The sequence below is a fragment of the Dysidea avara genome, chromosome 9, assembly GCF_963678975.1.
Source record: "Dysidea avara chromosome 9, odDysAvar1.4, whole genome shotgun sequence".
In the NCBI taxonomy this organism is placed as follows: Eukaryota; Metazoa; Porifera; class Demospongiae; order Dictyoceratida; family Dysideidae; genus Dysidea; species Dysidea avara.
Window position 1 is genome coordinate 27,025,045 of NC_089280.1, and position 20,150 is coordinate 27,045,194.

General features: G+C 39.4%; 4 protein-coding genes across 5 annotated transcripts; 1 reads left to right on the forward strand and 3 right to left on the reverse strand.

Moving 5' to 3' along the window:
• Positions 1 to 4,380: 4,380 nt before the first annotated feature.
• Positions 4,381 to 10,206, reverse strand: LOC136266090 (MFS-type efflux pump MSMEG_3705-like). The gene is made up of 5 exons (XM_066061054.1): positions 9,561 to 10,206; positions 8,759 to 9,079; positions 5,643 to 5,697; positions 4,998 to 5,588; positions 4,381 to 4,939 (listed from the first exon to the last, which is right to left on the reverse strand). Exons 1-5 carry the CDS (start codon positions 10,031 to 10,033, stop codon positions 4,520 to 4,522), a joined length of 1,860 nt encoding a protein of 619 aa, XP_065917126.1. The 5' UTR covers positions 10,034 to 10,206; the 3' UTR covers positions 4,381 to 4,519.
• Positions 10,207 to 10,388: 182 nt separating this feature from the next.
• On the reverse strand, positions 10,389 to 13,927 carry LOC136266068 (MFS-type efflux pump MSMEG_3705-like). 2 transcript variants are annotated; one of them, XM_066061030.1, is made up of 6 exons: positions 13,794 to 13,927; positions 13,319 to 13,742; positions 12,915 to 13,235; positions 11,639 to 11,693; positions 10,994 to 11,584; positions 10,389 to 10,935 (listed from the first exon to the last, which is right to left on the reverse strand). In XM_066061030.1, exons 1-6 carry the CDS (start codon positions 13,834 to 13,836, stop codon positions 10,486 to 10,488), a joined length of 1,884 nt encoding a protein of 627 aa, XP_065917102.1. In that variant the 5' UTR covers positions 13,837 to 13,927; the 3' UTR covers positions 10,389 to 10,485. The 2 variants fall into 2 exon arrangements, with proteins under 2 accessions (XP_065917102.1, XP_065917100.1); XM_066061028.1 differs by having other exon boundaries at positions 13,319 to 13,878.
• Positions 13,889 to 18,094, reverse strand: LOC136266069 (cilia- and flagella-associated protein 157-like). The gene is made up of 7 exons (XM_066061031.1): positions 17,109 to 18,094; positions 14,921 to 15,188; positions 14,713 to 14,856; positions 14,518 to 14,655; positions 14,327 to 14,466; positions 14,137 to 14,278; positions 13,889 to 14,082 (listed from the first exon to the last, which is right to left on the reverse strand). Exons 1-7 carry the CDS (start codon positions 17,708 to 17,710, stop codon positions 14,005 to 14,007), a joined length of 1,512 nt encoding a protein of 503 aa, XP_065917103.1. The 5' UTR covers positions 17,711 to 18,094; the 3' UTR covers positions 13,889 to 14,004.
• On the forward strand, positions 17,871 to 19,248 carry LOC136266072 (transmembrane protein 19-like). Its single transcript, XM_066061034.1, has 2 exons — positions 17,871 to 18,464; positions 18,509 to 19,248. The coding sequence occupies exons 1-2, from the start codon at positions 18,140 to 18,142 to the stop codon at positions 19,135 to 19,137; spliced, it is 954 nt and encodes a 317-aa protein (XP_065917106.1). The 5' UTR covers positions 17,871 to 18,139; the 3' UTR covers positions 19,138 to 19,248.
• The last annotated feature ends 902 nt before the right edge of the window (positions 19,249 to 20,150 follow it).

The following is a 20,150-nucleotide window of genomic DNA, read 5'->3' on the forward strand; positions in this document are numbered from 1 at the left end:
CACCGTGAGTATATTGACAGGAAGAACGAAAATATCATTTTCACACCTTTGTATCTCGGTGATCACTTATCTGATTGGAACCAAATTTGCTACACAGTTGCCCGCCAGCCAAGGGAGTCTACATTCCAAATTTGAAGGAAATCGCTCCAGCCATTTCCGAGATACGAGCTGCCAAAGTTTCGTTTTTTTTCTTCGTTTTTTTTTCTTCTTCTTCGTCTTTTCGCACACTTGCAAAAATTGCTATAACAAGCAAACGCGTACTCCGATCGCCTTGAAATTTGGCACACAGAAAGGGAGTCCAAAGGCGAATCCTAGCATCAAATTTGGTACAAATCCGATGAATGGTTCAGGAGTTATGACCGATTATTCGCGTAAAACAAGATCGATTTTTTGTCACGCCTACAGGGTAAACCGCTTCATGGAATGAGTTGAAAATTGCTATGTAGATGGAGTAACCATCGTAGGAGTGCCTTTTGGTGGTTTGAAAGGGATCGAGATAAAGTCCACGGAGATATGACACAAAACCCAACCTGTGTCACAATTACGCGATCGATTTTTATGAATAAAAAAGTATTAGTTTTCACGCCTACTAGGCAAACCGCTTAGAGCAATGAGCTGAAAATCGGTGTATAGCTGGAATAATCTTCATAGAAATACCTTGCAGTAGTACAGAAGAATCGGATTACAAACCACTGAGTTATGATTCGAAAGCCAACTCCGTGTAGCAAATGCGAGATCGAGATACTCTAATAGAACAGTCACCCTAATAGAGCATTCGGCTAATTTATTTACTCCATTATAGAATTTTATTACATCACAAGTTATTCTGTAGGGAGTTCAGCTGCAAACAGTTAATCTTATAGACAGTTCAGCAAGAAGACAGTCACCATGTGGAGAGTTAAGCAAATATACCACTATAGAGATTCAGAACATTACAAGTCACACTGAAGAAAGTTCAGCTATAAACAAGTCATGCACTGTGTAGAGAATTCAGCTACAATTAAGTCACTCTCTAGAGAATTCAGTTACACAGAATTCAGCTACACACAAGTCACTGTGGAGAGAGTTCTGCTACAAACAAATTACCCTTTAGAGTGATCAGCTACAAACAAAACACTTTGCAGGGTGTTCAACTGCAACAAATCAATTACCTTTAGAGCGATCAGCAATGAACAAATCAACACAAATCTACCTGTAGAGAGATCAGCTAGAAACAAATCACCCTGAAGAGAGTTCAGCTACAAAAAATCACCCTGTAGAGACATCAGCTAGAAACTAGACACAATGTAAGGAGTTCAGCTACAAGCAATCACCCTGTAGAGAGTTCAGCTAAAACAAATCAACCTGCAGAGAGATCAGCTACAAACAAATCACCTTATAGAGAGTTCAGCTACAAACAGATTACCTGTAGAGAGATCGGCTACAAACAAATCAACCTGCAGAGAGATCAGCTATATACACACAAATCAACTTGTAGAGAGATCAGCTACAAACAAATCACCCTGTAGAGAGATCAGCTAGAAACTACACACAATGTAAGGAGTTCAGCTACAAACAAATCACCCTGTAGAGAGATCAGCTACAAACTAGACACAAAGTAAGGAGTTCAGCTACAAGCAAATTACCCTGTAGAGAGTTCATCTACAAACAAATCAACCTGTAGAACAATCAGCTAGAAACAAATCACCCTGAAGAGAGGTCAGCTCCAAAAAATCACCATGTAGAGAGATCAGCTAGAAACAAATCACGCTGAAGAGAGGTCAGCTACAAAAAAATCACCCTGTAGAGAGATCAGCTACAAACAAATTGCCCTGTAGAGAGGTCGGCTACAAACAAATCAACCTGCAGAGAGATCAGCTACACACAAATCAACTTGTAGAGAGTTCAGCTACAAACAAATTACCCTGTAGAGAGATCGGCTACAAACAAATCAGCCTGTAGAGAGTTCAGCTACAAACAAATTACCCTATAGAGAGATCGGCTACAAACAAATCAACCTGCAGAGAGATCAGCTACACACAAATCAACTTGTAGAGAGATCAATTACAAACAAATCACCCTGTAGAGAGATCAGCTAGAAACTACACACAATGTAAGGAGTTCAGCTACAAATAAATCACCTTATAGAGAGTTCAGCTACAAACAAATCACTCTGTAGAGAGATCAGCTAGAAACTGGACACAATGTAAGGAGTTCAGCTACAAGCAAATCACCCTTTAGTGAGTTCAGCTACAAACAAATCAATCTGCAGTGAGATCACCTACAAAAAAGCACCTTGTATAGAGTTCAGTTACAAACAAATTACCCTGTAGAGAGATCGGCTACAAACAAATCAACCAGTAGAAAGATCAGCTACACACAAATCAACTTGTAGAGAGATCAGCTACAAACAAATCACCCTGTAGAGAGATCAGCTAGAAACTAGTCACAATGTAAGGAGTTCAGCTACAAGTAAATCACCCTGTAGAGAGTTCAGCTAAAACAAATCAACTTGCAGAGAGATCAGCTACAAATAAATCACTTTATAGACAGTTCAGCTACAAACAAATTACCTTGTAGAGAGATCGGCTGCAAATTAATCAACCTGCAGAGAGATCAGCTACACACAAATCAACTTGTAGAGAGATCAGCTACAAACAAATCACCCTGTAGAGAGATCAGCTAGAAACTAGATACAATGCAAGGAGTTCAGCTACAAGCAAAATCACCCTTTAGTGAGTTCAGCTACAAACAAATCAACCTGCAGTGAGATCACCCACAAAAACGCACTTGTACAGAGTTCAGTTACAAACAAATCACCCTGTAGAGAGATCAGGTAGAAGAATTCACCTTGTAGAGAGTTCAGCAACAAAGAAACCACCATGTAGAGAGTTCAGCTGCAAACAAATCACCCAGTAGAAAGATCAGCTAGAAGAAGTCACCTTGTAAAGAGTTTAGCTACAAAGAAACCATCATGTACAGAGTTCAGCTACAAAGAAACCACCTGTACAGAATTCAACTACAAACAAATCATCCTGTATAGAGATCAGCTAGAAGAAGTTACCTTGTAGATAGTTCAGCTACAACAATTCACCCTGTAGAAAGATCAGCTAGAAGAAGTCACCTTGTAGAGTGTTCAGTTACAAAGAAACCATCATGTAGAGAGTTCAGCTGCAAACAAATCACTCTGTAGAGAGTTCAGCTACAAAGAAACCGCCATGTAGAGAGTTCAGCCTCATAGAAACCACCTTGTAGAGAATTCAACTACAACAAATCACCCTGTAGAGAAGAAGTTACCTTGTAGAGAGTTCAGCTACAAAGAAACCACCATGTAGAGAGTTTAGCTGCAAACAATTCACCTGTAGAGAGTTCCGCTAGAAACAAATCACCCCGTAGAGAGATCAGCCGGACGAAGTCACCTTGTAGAGAGTTCAGCTACAAAGAAACCATCATGTAGAGAGTTCAGCTGCAAACAAATCACCCTGCAGAGAGTTCAGCTACAAAAAAATCACCCTGTAGAGAGTTCAGCTAGACGAAGTCACCTTATAGAGAGTTCAGCTACAAAGAAACCATCATGTAGAGAGTTCGGCTATAAAGACACCACCATGTAGAGAGTTTAGCTGCAAACAAATCACCTGTAGAGAGTTCAGCTACAAAGAAACCATCCTGTATATAGTTCAGCTACATTTCAAGTCACCCAGTAGAGAGATCAGCTGCAAAAAAATCCTGTGGGGAATAATGAGCATGTAATAAATATATGTATATAATTTGTATAATTACTAATAAAATCAAAAATAATTGAAGTACTAAAATTCTTCTTTAAGTTCTTTTCTTCTTCCTGTGGTAAAGAAAAAAAACACATGGGTTAAAAAAGCCCCAAATCCAGCCATAGGCCGGCTTTGCAGTATACAAATACAAAAAGAAGTGATATCTAATCAAAAACAGCCAAGCTGTAAAAAAAGGTGCGGCCCCCATAAAGGCCATGGTGAAAAAAGATGTGAAATCCAAGGTGGCGGCCAAGAAATGGCTGTGATGGTAGGTTAATGGTTACATTTTAATAACGGCAATTCAGGTGAATTTTGTGCCGCTTGGTCTTGGCACCAAATTCACCTGAATTGTTGTTATTAAAATGTAACCATTAACCTACCATCACAGCCATTTCTTGGCTGCCACCTTGGATTTCACATCTTTTTTCACCATGGCCTTTATGGGGGCCGCACCTTTTTTTACAGCTTGGCTGTTTTTGATTAGATATATATATATATATATATATATCATCAGCAAGAATACAAGCATATAAACTATCAGTGCATGATTTGAAATGACAGCTAAGAATACTCCTCTTTAACTATCATACTATGGAAACTTATCAACAAGCCTTAAAATACAAACTGGAACTCATTTCGCTATTGCTACTTAAATAATTACAAACAACTGATCATATAATGATACTCTTGAATGTTGAGTCCTTATATTACTGATATAAAAAAATAAGTTAAGAGCTTCACTATACAACAAAAAGACACATACAATAAATTTGTTATTCTTTGCTGTCACTATTGACTGGGTTTGGTCCAGGCTCATTTGCCATCAGTGAAAACTTATTATCGTGTTGCTTCTTCTTCTTCAGGTCATAACGCATCACAAAAAATGTAATTAAAAACAATACAGAGCTAAGGGCATACAGACATGGGAAACACAACACCAAGGCTGTAGTTCTACTCAGACCAGCTGATATGAATGCAGATACTGCTAAGTTGAAATTTCCACCTATCAGGGTGATGATGAATAGATAGACAGCAACAATGGTGGTTCTGATGTAGGAGGGTACCAAGTCAACGACAAGTGCCAGAGTGACTCCAATCCACATTTCACCAATGATGTTTGAGAATATGAGACTATAGAAACACAATGGGTAATCTAACAGTAAACCACCCAGTGCAAAGGGTGCAGCAAGGATCTGTAATACAAGAACACAATATAATACTACTTATCTCTACACACTGTATAGTACTCACTTGACTTATGATGAGAACCCATATACGATGGTATGGTCCCCTTCCTTTGATGATAAGATCTGACACAACTCCACCAAGGAAAGCTCCCAATGATCCCCCCACAAGAGGGATCCATGACATAAACTGAGCTATCTCTTGTTTAGTAAGATCCTTTTCTTCATCGTAAAACAGTTCAGTGTTGTATGCCCACACATAGCCACCAGCATTACGTACTCCACCAGCAATACAAAGCAGCAATAGTCCAGGTGAGAAGTACAGCTTGTAGTTGAGGACAGCTGGACACCATAACTTGATGAAATATTCAATAAGGACTTTTGGGATGAACAGTGATGCCACACATCCCACTTTCTCTGTGGGCTTTAGCTTTATGTTATCATTCGGTTTCTCTTTTTGTGAGGCATTAGCAGTTCTCTTTGGTTCTCGAACACCAAACAAAATCAGAGGGGCTATGGCAAAGCCCATGAATGCAGCAATGTAGAACACCCACCTCCAATTAAGGGCCACTGTCACTTCATTACCAAGTGCATATGACATACTATATCCAATATAGATACCCCAGTTGTAGATACCAAATGCAAACCCACGTAGATCCTGTACAGACACACATATAACACACTTTATACAATGTCAGTGTGTACTCCTCACCATTGGAAAATAGTCAGTTATAATACTTGCAGCAAATGGAGTACAACCAGCAGCTCTGTGGACAGAGAAATGATGATACAAGTAATTATCAAGGTGTTCTGGTCGTTTTGTACCAAGGGATACTTTGAGATCTTAACTAAACTGGATGATGTAGGGGTCCACATTAAGATGTTTGGTAGCATTTTATTGCTAAGAAAGCCAGCATGCAACATCATATAATGTTGACAAGACAGAAAAATGTTTATGCATGCATAGATCCATGGCCCTTTCTCCAAAGCACACCTTTTTTGTATTGTAGCTGTCCGCCAGGTAGGGTAGGACACATCCTGATAGTACAAAATTCTTTGATAGGAATGGTGAACTATCTGTATGGTAGGGAGGGTATATTGACAGAAAGAAAAAAAATGTATGAATAGCTCCATGGTGGGATAGTGACTAATAATCACCCCTAATGAAAACACGAGAAGTCATAATGTTTCAGTACTGGTTGAATGCAGAGTAAATCCTGGATCCCAGGTTGTGTGGCTCCTCAGGCACTTACCTAGACTGCATGGATCAAGTTACCACCTGGTATGGGATTTCTCTGTGTGCATTCAACAGGGTTTTAGTATATCATGTTTCTGACTCCCAGGCCTTCTTTGCAGGTCCCTAGTGGGACTGTGACTAATAATGGTGCCTTCTTCTCCAAAGCACACCATTTTTTGAATTATAGCTGCCGCCAGCTAGCACCAATTTGATTTAAAAAATGCTCCAGCAATTTCTGAGATATGGGTGGTGCAAGTTTCTTTTCTTTTTGTTGAAGGGACTACAGAGGTAAAAATTTTCTTTAGTTTCTAAAAATGCAAACACTTTTTTACTAAACTGCCTTGAAATTTGGTGCACTACAAATAAACAGTATAAAATGTAAATTCATGTACCAACTTTGCTGCAATAGTCACATTGATATGGATGGATATTTAGAAAATTTTACATACTATTTCCTTTGATGTCTGAGGTTACTAAATCCAATAGAAACCTGTGATGGGATTACTAAATAGTTAGTAACCTGTGGTCTCATCAGTAGTTGTTTATTACCTTCATCAAATGAAAATCGCAAAGCCAAAAACAAAATGTCCTTTACTGTTAGTTTACTTTCTGGACAAGACAGGCATCATTAGCGTTCAGCTAGGTATTCAACACCAATACCCAGCATGGTGTGGCACTAGCTAGCTGACACAACAAACTCGAAAGATAAATCTCGATGCTAGCACTCACAATTTGCATCTTAATTGCTTACTTTCTGGACAAGACTGTGACAAACTGTGTCATTCTAGCCCAGCATAGTAACTACTTGATACTGGCACTAGTCACACAACGGAATGTCATGTCGATGCAGTGGCACTGACACAATCAACTTGACTTAAGAATAAATCCTAATGCTAGCACGCAAAATTTGCTACTTTCTCTCACTCTAAGAAATTTTCTAAACCACTTAGAATGGGTCGACATCGATTTCTATGCTATTTAGAGCCCCTCAGACAACGTGGGCTTGGCTATCCACAATTAATTACCACGGCCTGTGGCCTTGGTAATTAATTTTGTGGGTACCCTCGCCCACATTATCCTCAGGTCTCTAAATAACGTAGAAACCTTGTTGACCTGTTCTAACTAATACTTAGTTACAAAAAAGGTGAATATAGCTAAAAGGTAAGCCACTATGGTAATAACTTGAAAATCAGTGTGTAGCATAGTTTAACCATCATAACAGTGTGTTTCAGTAATTTAAAAGAAACTAGAGTGACAACTAAGGCAAAACCACGGAAGTATAAAATCGAGCAGCCGAGATACTCTAATAGACTAAGTAAAAAGGTGTACAAAAATGTCAAAAAGTTGTCCAGGGCAGGGACATCTACACTTAACACCCAAACCTTAAACACCACACTTAATTTCTACCTTATAAATGAAAGCAATGGAAACTCTAGCACATTCTGTGTGTTGTATTAGAAGTCCTCAAAGAGTGCACTTTATAAGAGTATATTAATATGCAATACAATACCAATTGTAACTTTTGTCTTCCCATGATTATCACTGAGTTGTAGCCCTGTAGAAAACCCCAAAGCTGGAGTATCACTGGCCATGCAAAACAGCCAGCCAAGCTTTCAAAAGCCTTCAAAACACCATACCTGGATAAAAAAAGTTGTGAAATCATGGGTGGCAGTCAAAGGCATGAAATGGCTGTGCCACAGGGATGTGTTTCTCCTGGTATCACCTTTCCATACACATGTGTTGTTAGGGATACATGTTTCCTTTATTAACCAGTTTCTATGTGCTACTTCTGTCAGATTTTGGTACCTGACTTACTCTTCAGAAGAAGATTGAGGGGCTCTAAAATGGATGGTGATAATAATAATGATGATGATGGCTGCTGCTACTATGTGTACGTTGCTCTCACTACATACTGTATTGGAATGTACCTAATCAGGTGTTAATAAGCATAGTGAATTTCATGAGTAATTCTTCTGAAAATTGTCAGCGCATGAATAACCAAAGTACATGCATAACCAGTCATGTTTCCCATTACACATATATAACCATCATGTGTATTGCATGTGTGTGCATGACATAAAAAATTAATTTCATACTGCATTTCATTAATAGGAGAGATTTAAGTTAGCCAGCTAACTACAATCTCTGCTATGAGATATCACTGAGAAATAGCTCAGCTAGAATGAATATTCACTTAACTGAATTGCAAATTAGTCTATGACTAGCTACTTTCTGTTATGTAGTTTGAAATGATGGGGAAAATGCTCAAACCATTCACATGGATGCAAGTCAGAAATGCGGGTGGCTACCTGAGAAACTTATGCAGTTTCGGAGGTAGCTACTTGAAAGTTTGCAAGGGGATAGTTACAGCAATGGTAATAATTAATATTGAGCTTTTATATAGTATTAACATCATTGCAGCCAATTCCTAGCCATCACCTTTGATATTTTGGTTCAGCATCTTTATCAACTGAAGGCCACACCCTTGTTTCACAGTTTGGTTGGATACTAAATAACACAGTACTATTTAGCTATTTGATAGTGAATGTGTTAGACACTCTACCTACTCATACAGATCATAGCAGGCTTACCCAATAGCAACAGAAAATCTCAGCAGGGCCAACTGCCAGTACTTGTCTGCAAATCCAGTTAACCCAGTCATGAGACTCCACCATACCAAGCTGATCACTAGCAACACCTTACGATTGGCCAAGTCAGCAGCAAACCCCAGACACACCCCAGCAATGATATAGATATTGTTGAAGAGTGGACCAGCCACTAGTTGGTACAATATCCCGGTACCATCATAATCATATTTGCAGGGTTGGTCTACAAAAAGGGTAACATTCTCTCCTTCAGTGTTATTCACAAGTAAGTCAACATTAACACCAGTGCAGAGACCTTGGTTGTGCCTAATAAGATATAACCATGCAATTATATCAGATTACTATCTATGGCTGAATATCGCATAACTAGTAGGGTACAATGAAGGGCCCAACATATACCAAATCCCAGGATTCAAACCCAGAAATCTCTTGTGCTGCAAATCCTTCTTGAACATAATACCTAAAATTTGCTAATTCTATTCCCTCAATTCTCCATTTACATACCTGTGTACAAACTTGAGATACTCTAATAGAACAGTCAATTGTAGTAGTCAAAACTACTCTAATAGAACATTCATAGAATTAATTAGCAAGTGCAGAATTATAACCAAGTAGCTAGTTTAGGTTTCATCTAGTGCAAAATGTGTGGTATTTCAAAATATTTTAAATCCAGTTCTAAATCCCAAAATATATATTTTTTAAGATCTTCGTGTCGGACCCTCGCCTCTCGGAATACAAACTTGTGCTTACTCCACATGGATACAGTATACTTTGTATCTATGCTTACTCCAACGTGTCGTTATCACACATGTCCGTCCAATCTGCTAAACCCTTCTCGTAGACTTTGTAGTACTTTGGAAAGAATCTGGTAACATTATCTAACGCATCCGTATTCATCATACAGCTTTCGTCACCGTAGTGAAGGTCCTGCGCTACCTCCTTGGCCGTAATGGATAGAGTGTATCGCACTAGTTGATTGTGTAGGTATGCGAACAGCAGGAACAGTAGAACTACTAATGGATAAGGCCCGGCCTTTGTTATTAGCTTGTAAACACCATAGAAGGGGACCAAGGTCTTGCTGATGCCACAAATCTTTCCATCGTCTTCTTCTTTCTCGTCCTTATCTAAGAGCGGGTCAGTCTCGTCGTAATTTTTTCTGGAACCTGACGACTGGTTGTGAGTGTTCAGATCACTGCCAGACAATGACGAGGCTAGGTTCTCGTCGCTTCCACGGCTCTCATCTTTGATTGTACCATACATATTATTAGAGGCCCTCTATGATGACCAAGATGATGACAGGATGATACTATTCTTACGGTGACGTCATTGCTCGCTTTTGATATGACTCTCCTCTTGGACTTGCCTTGTCAACGTGTATACTACATGCTTAGTTAGAAATTCTCGTACCTTGTCATGGTCCTTAGTTTTATTAAATAGCAGGAGGGCCTGGCTTTATAGCAAAATGCTCTAATTGAACAGTCATTGTCCATATGTAGGTGGTTGAGTGTTGTTAGTGAAGAAATGAACTGTGCAAAGAATTTGCACTCCAACGAGTGTGGTTTATAGACCAAGAGAGGTGGCATCCCATTCATCTCTAGCAGGAAAGTACCGGTGATCCTTGTAAGATTTTATAGTTTTATTAAAAACAACTTAGTGGTACATTGGCTTCACCATACAACACTTAATGTAACACACATACAATTTAGTTCATGCTATTCCTTGCTGTCATTCTTATGATCAGTAATGCTCTGTTGACTTTGATCCAGGTTAGCTTGCTGCACTGGCTCATTCACGACGAGAGGCATCTCATCATGTTGCTTCTTCTTCTTCAGGTCATAACGCATCACAAAAAATGTAATTAAAAACAATACAGAGCTAAGGGCATACAGACATGGGAAACACAACACCAAGGCTGTAGTTCTACTCAGACCAGCTGATATGAATGCAGCTACTGCTAAGTTAAAATTACCACCTATCAAAGTGACAATGAATAGGTAGACGGCAACGATGGTGGTTCGGATATAAGAGGGTACCAAGTCAACGACAAGTGCGAGAGTGACTCCGATCCACATTTCACCAATGATGTTGGAGAATATAAGACTATAGAAACACAATGGGTAATCTAACAGTAAACCACCCAGTGCAAAGGGTGCAGCAAGGATCTGTAATACAAGAACACAATATAATACTACTTATCTCTACACACTGTATAGTACTTACTTGGCTTATGATGAGTACCCATATACGATGGTATGGTCCCCTTCCTTTGATGATAAGATCTGACACAACTCCACCAAGGAAAGCTCCCAATGATCCCCCCACAAGAGGGATCCATGACATAAACTGAGCTATCTCTTGTTTAGTAAGATCCTTTTCTTTCTCATAAAACAGTTCAGTGTTGTATGCCCACACATAGCCACCAGCATTACGTACTCCACCAGCAATACAAAGTAGCAATAGTCCGGGTGAGAAGTAGAGCTTGTAGTTGAGTATAGTTGGACACAACAACTTGATGAAACATTTAATCAGGACTCTTGGAATGAACAGTGATGCCACGGCTCCCATCTTCTCCGTGGGCTTCAGTTTCACTTGATCATTTGGTTTCTCCTTTCGTGAAGCATTAGCAGTTCTCTTTGGCTCTCGCACACCAATCAAAATCAGAGGGGCTATGGCAAAGCCCATGAATGCAGCAATGTAGAACACCCACCTCCAATTAAGGGCCACAGTCACTTCATTACCAAGTGCATATGACATACTATAACCAGTATAGATACCCCAGTTGTAGATACCAAATGCAAACCCACGTAGATCCTGTACAGACACACATAAAACACGCTTCATACAATGTCAGTGTGTACTCCTCACCATTGGGAAATAGTCACTCATAATACTAGCAGCAAATGGAGTACAACCAGCAGCTCTGTGGATGGACGATAACACATGGTTAGCACAAGACATCAATGTAATATGAACACCTTGGGACCAACTAATAGTGTCCTCATGTACCATATAATGGGCATTTTTTGAATGGATAAATTGTCGACCTGAACATTTCGAGTGTCCGGCACCCTCCTAAATTCGGGCGGATGGTTCTATGTTGCTATGGACCTCTTGTATCACTATAACACTTCCCAATGAATGGCGCACTATGGATACAAGTGATCTGGAGGCCTGTTTGGTTGAGGATCTTCATTGTCACCTGCCACAATTTGCATAGCTATGCTATCCATGACTTTATAACTAGAAACTGGTAATGTATATCAAATGGGGAATATACAACTACCAATGGTGACATTATATCCCAGCTTTTTAAAATTGCAAAAACAGCTGACAGTTCTCAAAATCTTTGTACCAAAAACTACTAGGGCTCAAACAAATAGTGGTTTTTACTATTCGAATATTCTTTAATTGCAACTACCAAATATTCTTTTTTCAGTACGTGTGATTGGGATATCAATAATTCTGTGATACAATATGCCTCCTTAATACAATACAGAATCAAATTGATTTGATTACTTACAGAGAGCTAGCTGTATGTGAGATCAAGAATTTTTATGCATTGTACACCTGGTGTTATATATTCCCGTTGAAACGAATATTCGAATAGTAGAATATTTGTTTGAGCCCTAAAAATTACCCATCATATGGAATGTAACTTGGGACTAATTATAAGTGTCAGCATTGTATCACAAACTATCCATGTTTAATAGGCTGTGCTAAATGAAATAGAGTGTACACAATTAAAGCAGGGACAAAAATCCCAGGGCTATCTCTAGTCAAAATGAGTTCAAAACGACCTTTAACTAAATTGACACCACACAGCCACTAACGAGAATGATTACTTATTATTTTCTTGGCTGAAATACCATTGTGGCAGGCTTTGGACAAAGGTTAGAGGGAAGAGTGCTTAACTACCTATATAAATACGCAATAGCAAGCTTATGCTTTGATGCAATCAATAACTCTACTAGTAAATTAGCTTCTGTATTCTGAGACTGATGGCAATCTGTATTCCAGTAAAACTCTTCCTTAGTTTATGGACTCAAAGTTAGCAGAACAACACTTTACTAAAATCATTTAGCACTTAATTAAGCAGAATGTTATTAAGATCAAAGGCAATAATATTGTGCTGCAGGCTTACCCAATAGCAACAGCAAATCTCAGTAATGCCAACTGCCAATATTTCTGTGTCAGTCCAGTTAACCCAGTCATCAAACTCCACCATACCAAACTGATCACGAGCAACACCTTACGATTGGCCAGGTCAGCAGCAAACCCCAGGAACACCCCAGCAATGATGTAGACATTGTTGAAGAGTGGACCAGCCACTAGTTGGTACAATAGTCCAGTACCATCATAATCATAACTGCAGGGATGCTCTATGAAGAGGGTAACGTTGTTGCCTTCAGTGTCATTAACAAGCAAATTAACAGTAGCACCATTACAGAGACCTTTGTCATACCTAACAAGACATAACATTACATAACCTTTATTATATCTGTGGTATGGCTGCATATCGACCAGTAAGGCAACAAACATGCTTACTCTAAAGAGCCATTGTCACATACGTCCACCCAATCTGCTAAGCTCTTTTTGTAAACTTTGTACTCCTTGGGAAAGAATCTGGTAATATTATCCAACTCATCCGTATTCATCATACAGCTTCTATTGCCGTATTGAAGGTCTTGCGCCACCTCCTTGGCCGTAATGGATAGAGTGTATCGCACTAGTTGATTGTGTAGGTATGCGAACAGCAGGAACAGTAGAACTACTAATGGATAAGGCCCGGCCTTTGATATTAGCTTGTAAACACCATAGAAGGGGATCAAGGTCTTGCTGATGCCAAAGATCTTTCCATCGTCTTCTTCGAATTCTTTTTCTTCAGCCTCAACATCGTCATCATCTATGAGCGGGTCCGTCTCGTCGTCTTTATCCATATCGTCCTGATCGTCGTACTCTTTCCTGAAACCTGATGACAGATTATGAGCATTCAAATCACTGCCAGACAAGGTCGCAGTACCTAAGTCGTCGTCGCTTCCGCCGCCCTTAGCTTTGATGTCCATTTTACACACCCTTCTTTTTGCCCCACGTAAAAGTCATGTGACACCGCATAAATAATTTTCGCGATTGATATAGCATATTATAGTGTAACTCTTGGTATCAATAATTATGATTTGGAAACTAGCTTTTCTGACTTTCTCCAGCTCATTTAAAACATTACAAATAGGAAATTATGTAACTTTTGCTTTCATGTAAGTTGAACTATTGACTGCTATTGGAGGAAGTTCTGTCGGCAATTTGGTTGAGGCCTACGGTGGCAATACATCATATAAGGTGAGTATAATGTGATATTAACTGGTTACCTGAGATAGTCTCTGGAAGACTGGTGTGCCACTAGCCCTCGGTGTGGGGACCAGCCCTAGATCACCAGGCTTGTATTGGATAAGGGGAACTGTAGTCATTACTGCAGGAGATGACTTGCCCACTTCTCTCTTCTCCATCATCCTAACCCATTACAATTAATACATGTTACACTAGATGGATATACTGTACTTTTTCTTGCTTGTACTGGTGGAACTGCTGGTCATGGGTTGGTGCAGTGGCGAAGTTACTTCAACGGATTTGAGCATTTCTAATAACGTGAATATGAGGCTATCCCTTTTAGCAAGTAGTTCAGCTTCAGACCCACTAGGCTAAATACAAAGAATCTGAGATAACATTTATTCACAGAAGATTTAACGTACTTGCACTGCTGTGTGTATTGCTTGTGCTGCACGATTCAGTATATCCTTGTAGCCCTCAGATAGTTGTTTATAGTACGCACATCTCTTCTCTGAAACTGACAGCTCCTCTTTTAACATTCCCATAGCGCTCTGACTACTCTGAAAAACAGAGATTAAAATTTAATACACAATTGATCTAGTTAACCAAAACACTACCTTGACTTCTTTTGAGAATTGCTCAGAAGTCATTCGAGCATCATGCATGTCTGTTTCCACCTTAGTAAACTGTCTCATTTTACGTTGAAGGGTTGCTATCTGGCCATCCTGGTCGTTAGCCTTATCCACTAACATCTTCGTAACCTATATACCAGTTACATATAGTAACAGAGAGAGAGCGTGCGCACATACGCACACACACACACACCTTCTGACTACTGGCATTCTTTACGGCAAGTTCTTTCTCTGTTGCTTGCAATATTTCTATCTCTCGTTTAAGGTCCTTCTCTTTTTTCTTAAGTGCATTGTTTTCTTGTAGCAGAACTGTTGTGTCTTCTGACATCTTCTGCAGTTGTTGATTAATGGCCACATTTTCCCTAATTGTTCTCTTTGTGGTCTCAGCCATCTGTTTGTCTGATACCTTACGAAACTCAGCTGAGACGAGGTTAACTTTGGACACCATTTCTTTCTTTAACCTGGAACACAAATCATGAGCTAATTAGCTTGGCATTTTAATAAAATAAGGAATGTGGATCGCTGAAAAAATTATGAAACAAGAAGGGATTGCTGGAATAGATCAACAAGGGAACATGGCTACATCGAGTAAAACAGCAAATCCCTATCCTAGTTTAACACTAGTAAGTGAGTCTACAATTGATCTATTCCATTTTTCCTAATCGATCCATACAATAGTGGATGAGAGATTCAACATTAAAAACAGGTATATTCAAATCTGTATTACTGACACCCTAATTTGTAAATGATGCATAGCTATAAAACATGACACATTCCTAATAATGAGCCGAGCCATAGTGAGCATACTACATGGTTGTTGTTTCAGTCATCATCATCACATTCAGCATCCTTACTGAAAACACACACAAGTAGAGGTGTACCGATATGGGTTTTTGGCATGTACCGATATCCGATATTGATGCCACCAAAAGAAGCCGATAACCGATAGTCGATCCGATATTTGCATTATAGTTTTAAGCAAACAAAAGTGTACATTTACCACAACATGTGCATGTACTCTGCCTGTGGTGGTATACAGCTTGGGTTTCTATTGTGCAATCCAGACAATCAGGTTCCCAGAAACATTTTTATGTATACTCCCATGAAGCCTTAAACAGATATTTCTGGCTTGTGAGAAAGCTGGGTCAGCAAGTTTCCTTGATTATCCTGTGACCCTTACAAAGGTACTCTATAACTGCTTCATAGTAAAGACTGTGATAAGCTTCCCAGCAACAAATACTAGAATCATGTGTATTTGTATGGCTTCTTGTAGCTTGTTGCAAGATCAATAAGCCAATGGCACTAAAGAGCCACACGGATAACGTAGAAAACCAATGCATAATCCATTTATGTACGAACTATTGCTACTGTATAAATATCGGTAGCAATATCGGTCCTCCTGCTGTTCTGTACCGATACCGTATATTGGTAAAAATTACCATATCGGTGGCTGATATTTTAGCTGATCCGATTATCGGTACACCTCTACACACAAGATGTTGAGCTAGATCATGAGAACTACAATTCTGATGGGCGTAAGTTAAGTAGTCAGTGTTATGACTGGCTCACTAGTTCACCAAAAGAATCCTGTATGGGCTGTGGTTAGTTAGGATATAGCCACACAACTCAAGAATAGCTTGTGCCAAAGGAAAAACTGGAGGTTATTGAAGAAACAGAGTCTCTTTTGTTGTTTTTTAAAGCCAACTTTGCACTGTAGAATATCCAGTCACAAGGCTGGATAGATAGTGCATAACAACAACCTGCCCACGTGCGCTAGTCATGGCAGGATAAACCAATCAGGAACAAACCTTTGAGCACAGGATAGGCTTCCTGCCTTAAATGCAGTAGATTAATTGCTAACAAAGCATAGTATGTGAGCAAAACAAACTCTAGGCACGACCTTTTATGGTTTCTCATATGGGATAGTGTTTGATCAAAAATTGTTCCTACTCAAAAACACAGTGGAAAATAACTCATGAAGAGCAACCATGTAGTTTCTATCACTAGATAACTTCTGCTGTACATCTGTGACAATTTCTTTATGAATAATAATATTAAGGAGAACAAAATGGCAATTTTCAGATTTGTCTAAAATGCACGTACCATTTTTTTTCTCACTTGATACTGTATAGTGGACCTATTCTCCAGAACTACCAGATGGTTATTTTGAGTTGAAGGATGATTTACAAAGTGGTTTTAGGTGTGTGTTCTATTAGGAATTAAAAAAAACAACATTGGCAAACCCTGTTATGAACCGACCATTGTGGTTCATGTATCCACCCCTTTACATTGGCTATTTCTACCCTAAACCTTAATAGTAAGGCCACTAGAGGCATATTTTGGTCCCATATGTGGCCTTTAACAAGGAAATATATACTCACCGATCTTTATCCAATACTGCTTTCTTTTCCAATGAATAAATAGTCTCTTCATGATGTTTCTTCTGTGCTTCAATCTGTTTCTCTAAACTGGCTAGTTTTCTTTCCATATCATCTTTGTGCAATCTGTAATCTTCCAGTGTCTCCATCTTACCCTTGAGGGCTATGTTATCAGCCTTGAGTCTGTCCTCAATTTCGCTGAATTCTGATCGTGCATTTGCTAGTTGGATTTCAAACTGGTCTCTTTCTTGATTCTTAGCCTGTGTTAGTGCTATCATTTTCTCTTCAAGGTCAGCATACTTGTCAGTTTGTCCTAGTAGGTCTCGTCTCAGCCCAGAAACAATGTCTTTCTGGATCTCTACCTGCTGTTGTAACGTTCTCTGTAAGTCTTCGTTTTGTAATTTAATCTTATCGTTCAATTTCTGATACCTTTCAAGCCTCTCTTCCAAGTCTTTTATTTGTATGACATAAAATTGTTTGCTTAGCTCACTAATTGGTTTCTCATAATCACTGAGTGGCTTTTCGGGTGGTGGTGGTCCTTTACTCTCGTCAGCCTTCTTCCCACCTTTCTTGTCTCCCTTTTTCTTTGCAGATTTTCCAGGCATCTTACTTCAACAAAATGTCTTAGGTTCTTTACCAGTGAAAAGTTTACAAGCAATAGAAAATCCTCGCCTACAACTTACAGACACGACACAACGATATCAGATAAAATAACACCACTGTGTAACCGGTTTTCACGTCCACATCCCTACGATATTGTGCTGTAGTCTCTATGGCAACAGCTCGCATCACGTGCGTGACCTTGCGCAGTCCTCGATGTCGAAAGCATATCGCTGCTGGCTCCAAACTTATCCACAGTGGGAGGTAACAATAGCTGAAATAGCGAGCTGGCGTGTTTTATTCAGTAGCTTATGACTAAAAGCTCGACTAAAAGTGCACTTACTCGATTGTGTTGTTGTGCCTCCCCCAACTCACTACATTTGAAAGAAGGGTGACAGATTCCAACTTTATCTCTCTGTTCCACTTCACGTGTAATGGCAAGCAATGTGTTCTGGGCTGCAGTATGTGTGTGTGGAGTAGCTTCATTATCCTACTGGGCCATGTTCTCTCCGCGATCTGAGTGCAGTGTAACTAGATGGCTGATAGCAGCTGTACTACCCATATTGATTGCAGTGAGGGGAATGAGACGAAACTCGCTGGACTTTTCAGGAGGAATGTTGTCCATTGCGATGGGATTTCTGCTGACGATAGCTAATGCTGCCTTTTGTGTAGCACTTATAGTTTTTTACGTGTCATCTTCACGGCTCACTAAGTGGAAGTCTGAAGAGAAGAGAAAAATTGAAGAGGATTTCAAGGAAGGTTGGTGAGAGGCAGATGTGTGATATGTTGTACTGTTTTGTTAGGAGGTCAGAGGAACTGGCTGCAAGTCTTGTGCAATGGTGGAATAGGGAGTGTGTGTGCATTACTCTATCTGTACACGTCTGGAGTGGGGGAACTACCAATAAATTTGACAGGTCCCAAGATGGATGCAGCGACAGTATTCAGTCTTGGCTTCTTAGCTTCTTTATCCTGCTCCGGTGGTGACACATGGGCATCTGAAGTGGGCTCTGCTGTCGGGGGAACTCCCAGATTAATTACAACATTTCGGAAAGTCCCAAGGGGGACAAACGGAGGTGTTACAATGATTGGATTAGTGAGTAGTGTAGCTGGAGGACTAGTAGTTGGAATCAGCTACTATGTAGCATTGTTACTGTTCAGCATTAGTAAGAGCTGCACCCCTCAGTGGATGGTGATAATCATTGCTAGCCTATCTGGGTTAGTAGGATCACTGATAGACTCCATACTAGGGGCTACTATACAATACAGTGGATACTCTGAAGAGATCAAGAAAGTGGTTAATTCACCAGGAGTGGATGTTAAACATATCTCCGGATTTAACTTGGTGGGAAATCATGCCATCAATTTCTTATCATCATTGTTCACTGCTCTAATAGTATTGTGTGTAACAAGGTTCATCATTGTCTGTTACTGATGACTACTCCAATCAACAGTTCATTAAGTAATGAGAGTTTTAAATATTTTGCTCTAATCATCATTGTACATGGCATTTTTAAAAAATTGGTGAATATACTGGTTACTAAAATTTTTGGTCGAAAATTTTTATAAATGCTATAAAATAGCAAACTCGATGCATTAAAAGCTAAATCCTTTGCATTCTTGAAACTAAAAGCTTTTAACAAGTCACAAATTTTCTCACAAAAATTTACTAGGCATGGTGGTAGTCCACTGTCATTGGTGCTCGTGTACAGTGTTTTATTTTCAAGGGGTAAATTTTTGCAAAGAACTGATCTCACTATAATACAAGAAAACATGGTTCATGGTATATGCCATATTTACTTGGTTAAATGCTGCAGTGTTTATCTTAGTTCAAAAAATCGATACGGCAACTATTCAAACTTAACCACACCTCGATGCTAAAAAACAATCAAAATCAATTGCAGCACCACTCAAGTGTGGCTACCATTGAAGGTGAAGCATTTTAACCAGGGATATATAGTACATGCAGAATCATCCACTCATATAGACCATGTTCCCTACTGTGAATAGAGTAAGCACTGGACTAACAACATTATTGAATAAATAAACCTGGGGCTACTTTAGTAAGTATATCTGCTTCTTGTGACGATGACAACTGTAAAGCAACTCACTAATATGAGGCTCACCTCAACCTCTAAGCCACGTGATATATGAAAAACAATAGTTTGAAATTGTGGACTAAACGAAATTGGCATGTGGATACACTATATTGCTAAACAGTACAACCAAAATAACATGTCATATACTCCCTTGAAAGTTGGCAGTTTACCCCCCTTTTGATACACTGCTAGAAGGAAATTAAGAGCATTACAGTATGTGTATGGTTATAACACTGACAACGTATAAGCACAGACGACTCTTCAGTAGATGGGGATGCTAAGGATACATAGTCGTGTGTAATGGGAAACTCAAGACTGTTTACGATAAAAATTGTTTTAAGTTACCAAG

What these genes read in the sequence shown, in the direction of transcription:
- LOC136266090 (XM_066061054.1), bottom strand. Translation starts at nt 10,033, where the DNA reads ATGTATGGTACAATCAAAGATGAGAGCCGTGGAAGCGACGAGAACCTA. An exon ending in TGTGATAACGACACGTTGGA is followed by an intron (nt 9,080 to 9,560) that starts GTAAGCATAGAT and finishes ATATCTTATTAG; the next exon opens with GCACAACCAAGGTCTCTGCA. An exon ending in GGGTTCTCATCATAAGTCAA is followed by an intron (nt 4,940 to 4,997) that starts GTGAGTACTATA and finishes CTTGTATTACAG; the next exon opens with ATCCTTGCTGCACCCTTTGC.
- LOC136266068 (XM_066061028.1), bottom strand. Translation starts at nt 13,836, where the DNA reads ATGGACATCAAAGCTAAGGGCGGCGGAAGCGACGACGACTTAGGTACT. An exon ending in TGTGACAATGGCTCTTTAGA is followed by an intron (nt 13,236 to 13,318) that starts GTAAGCATGTTT and finishes ATGTCTTGTTAG; the next exon opens with GTATGACAAAGGTCTCTGTA. An exon ending in TGAGTGACTATTTCCCAATG is followed by an intron (nt 11,585 to 11,638) that starts GTGAGGAGTACA and finishes GTGTCTGTACAG; the next exon opens with GATCTACGTGGGTTTGCATT.
- LOC136266069 (XM_066061031.1), bottom strand. Translation starts at nt 17,710, where the DNA reads ATGCCTGGAAAATCTGCAAAGAAAAAGGGAGACAAGAAAGGTGGGAAG. An exon ending in CAATACACACAGCAGTGCAA is followed by an intron (nt 14,467 to 14,517) that starts GTACGTTAAATC and finishes CTTTGTATTTAG; the next exon opens with CCTAGTGGGTCTGAAGCTGA. An exon ending in ACCAGTACAAGCAAGAAAAA is followed by an intron (nt 14,279 to 14,326) that starts GTACAGTATATC and finishes GTAATGGGTTAG; the next exon opens with GATGATGGAGAAGAGAGAAG.
- LOC136266072 (XM_066061034.1), top strand. Translation starts at nt 18,140, where the DNA reads ATGGCAAGCAATGTGTTCTGGGCTGCAGTATGTGTGTGTGGAGTAGCT. An exon ending in TGAAGAGGATTTCAAGGAAG is followed by an intron (nt 18,465 to 18,508) that starts GTTGGTGAGAGG and finishes CTGTTTTGTTAG; the next exon opens with GAGGTCAGAGGAACTGGCTG.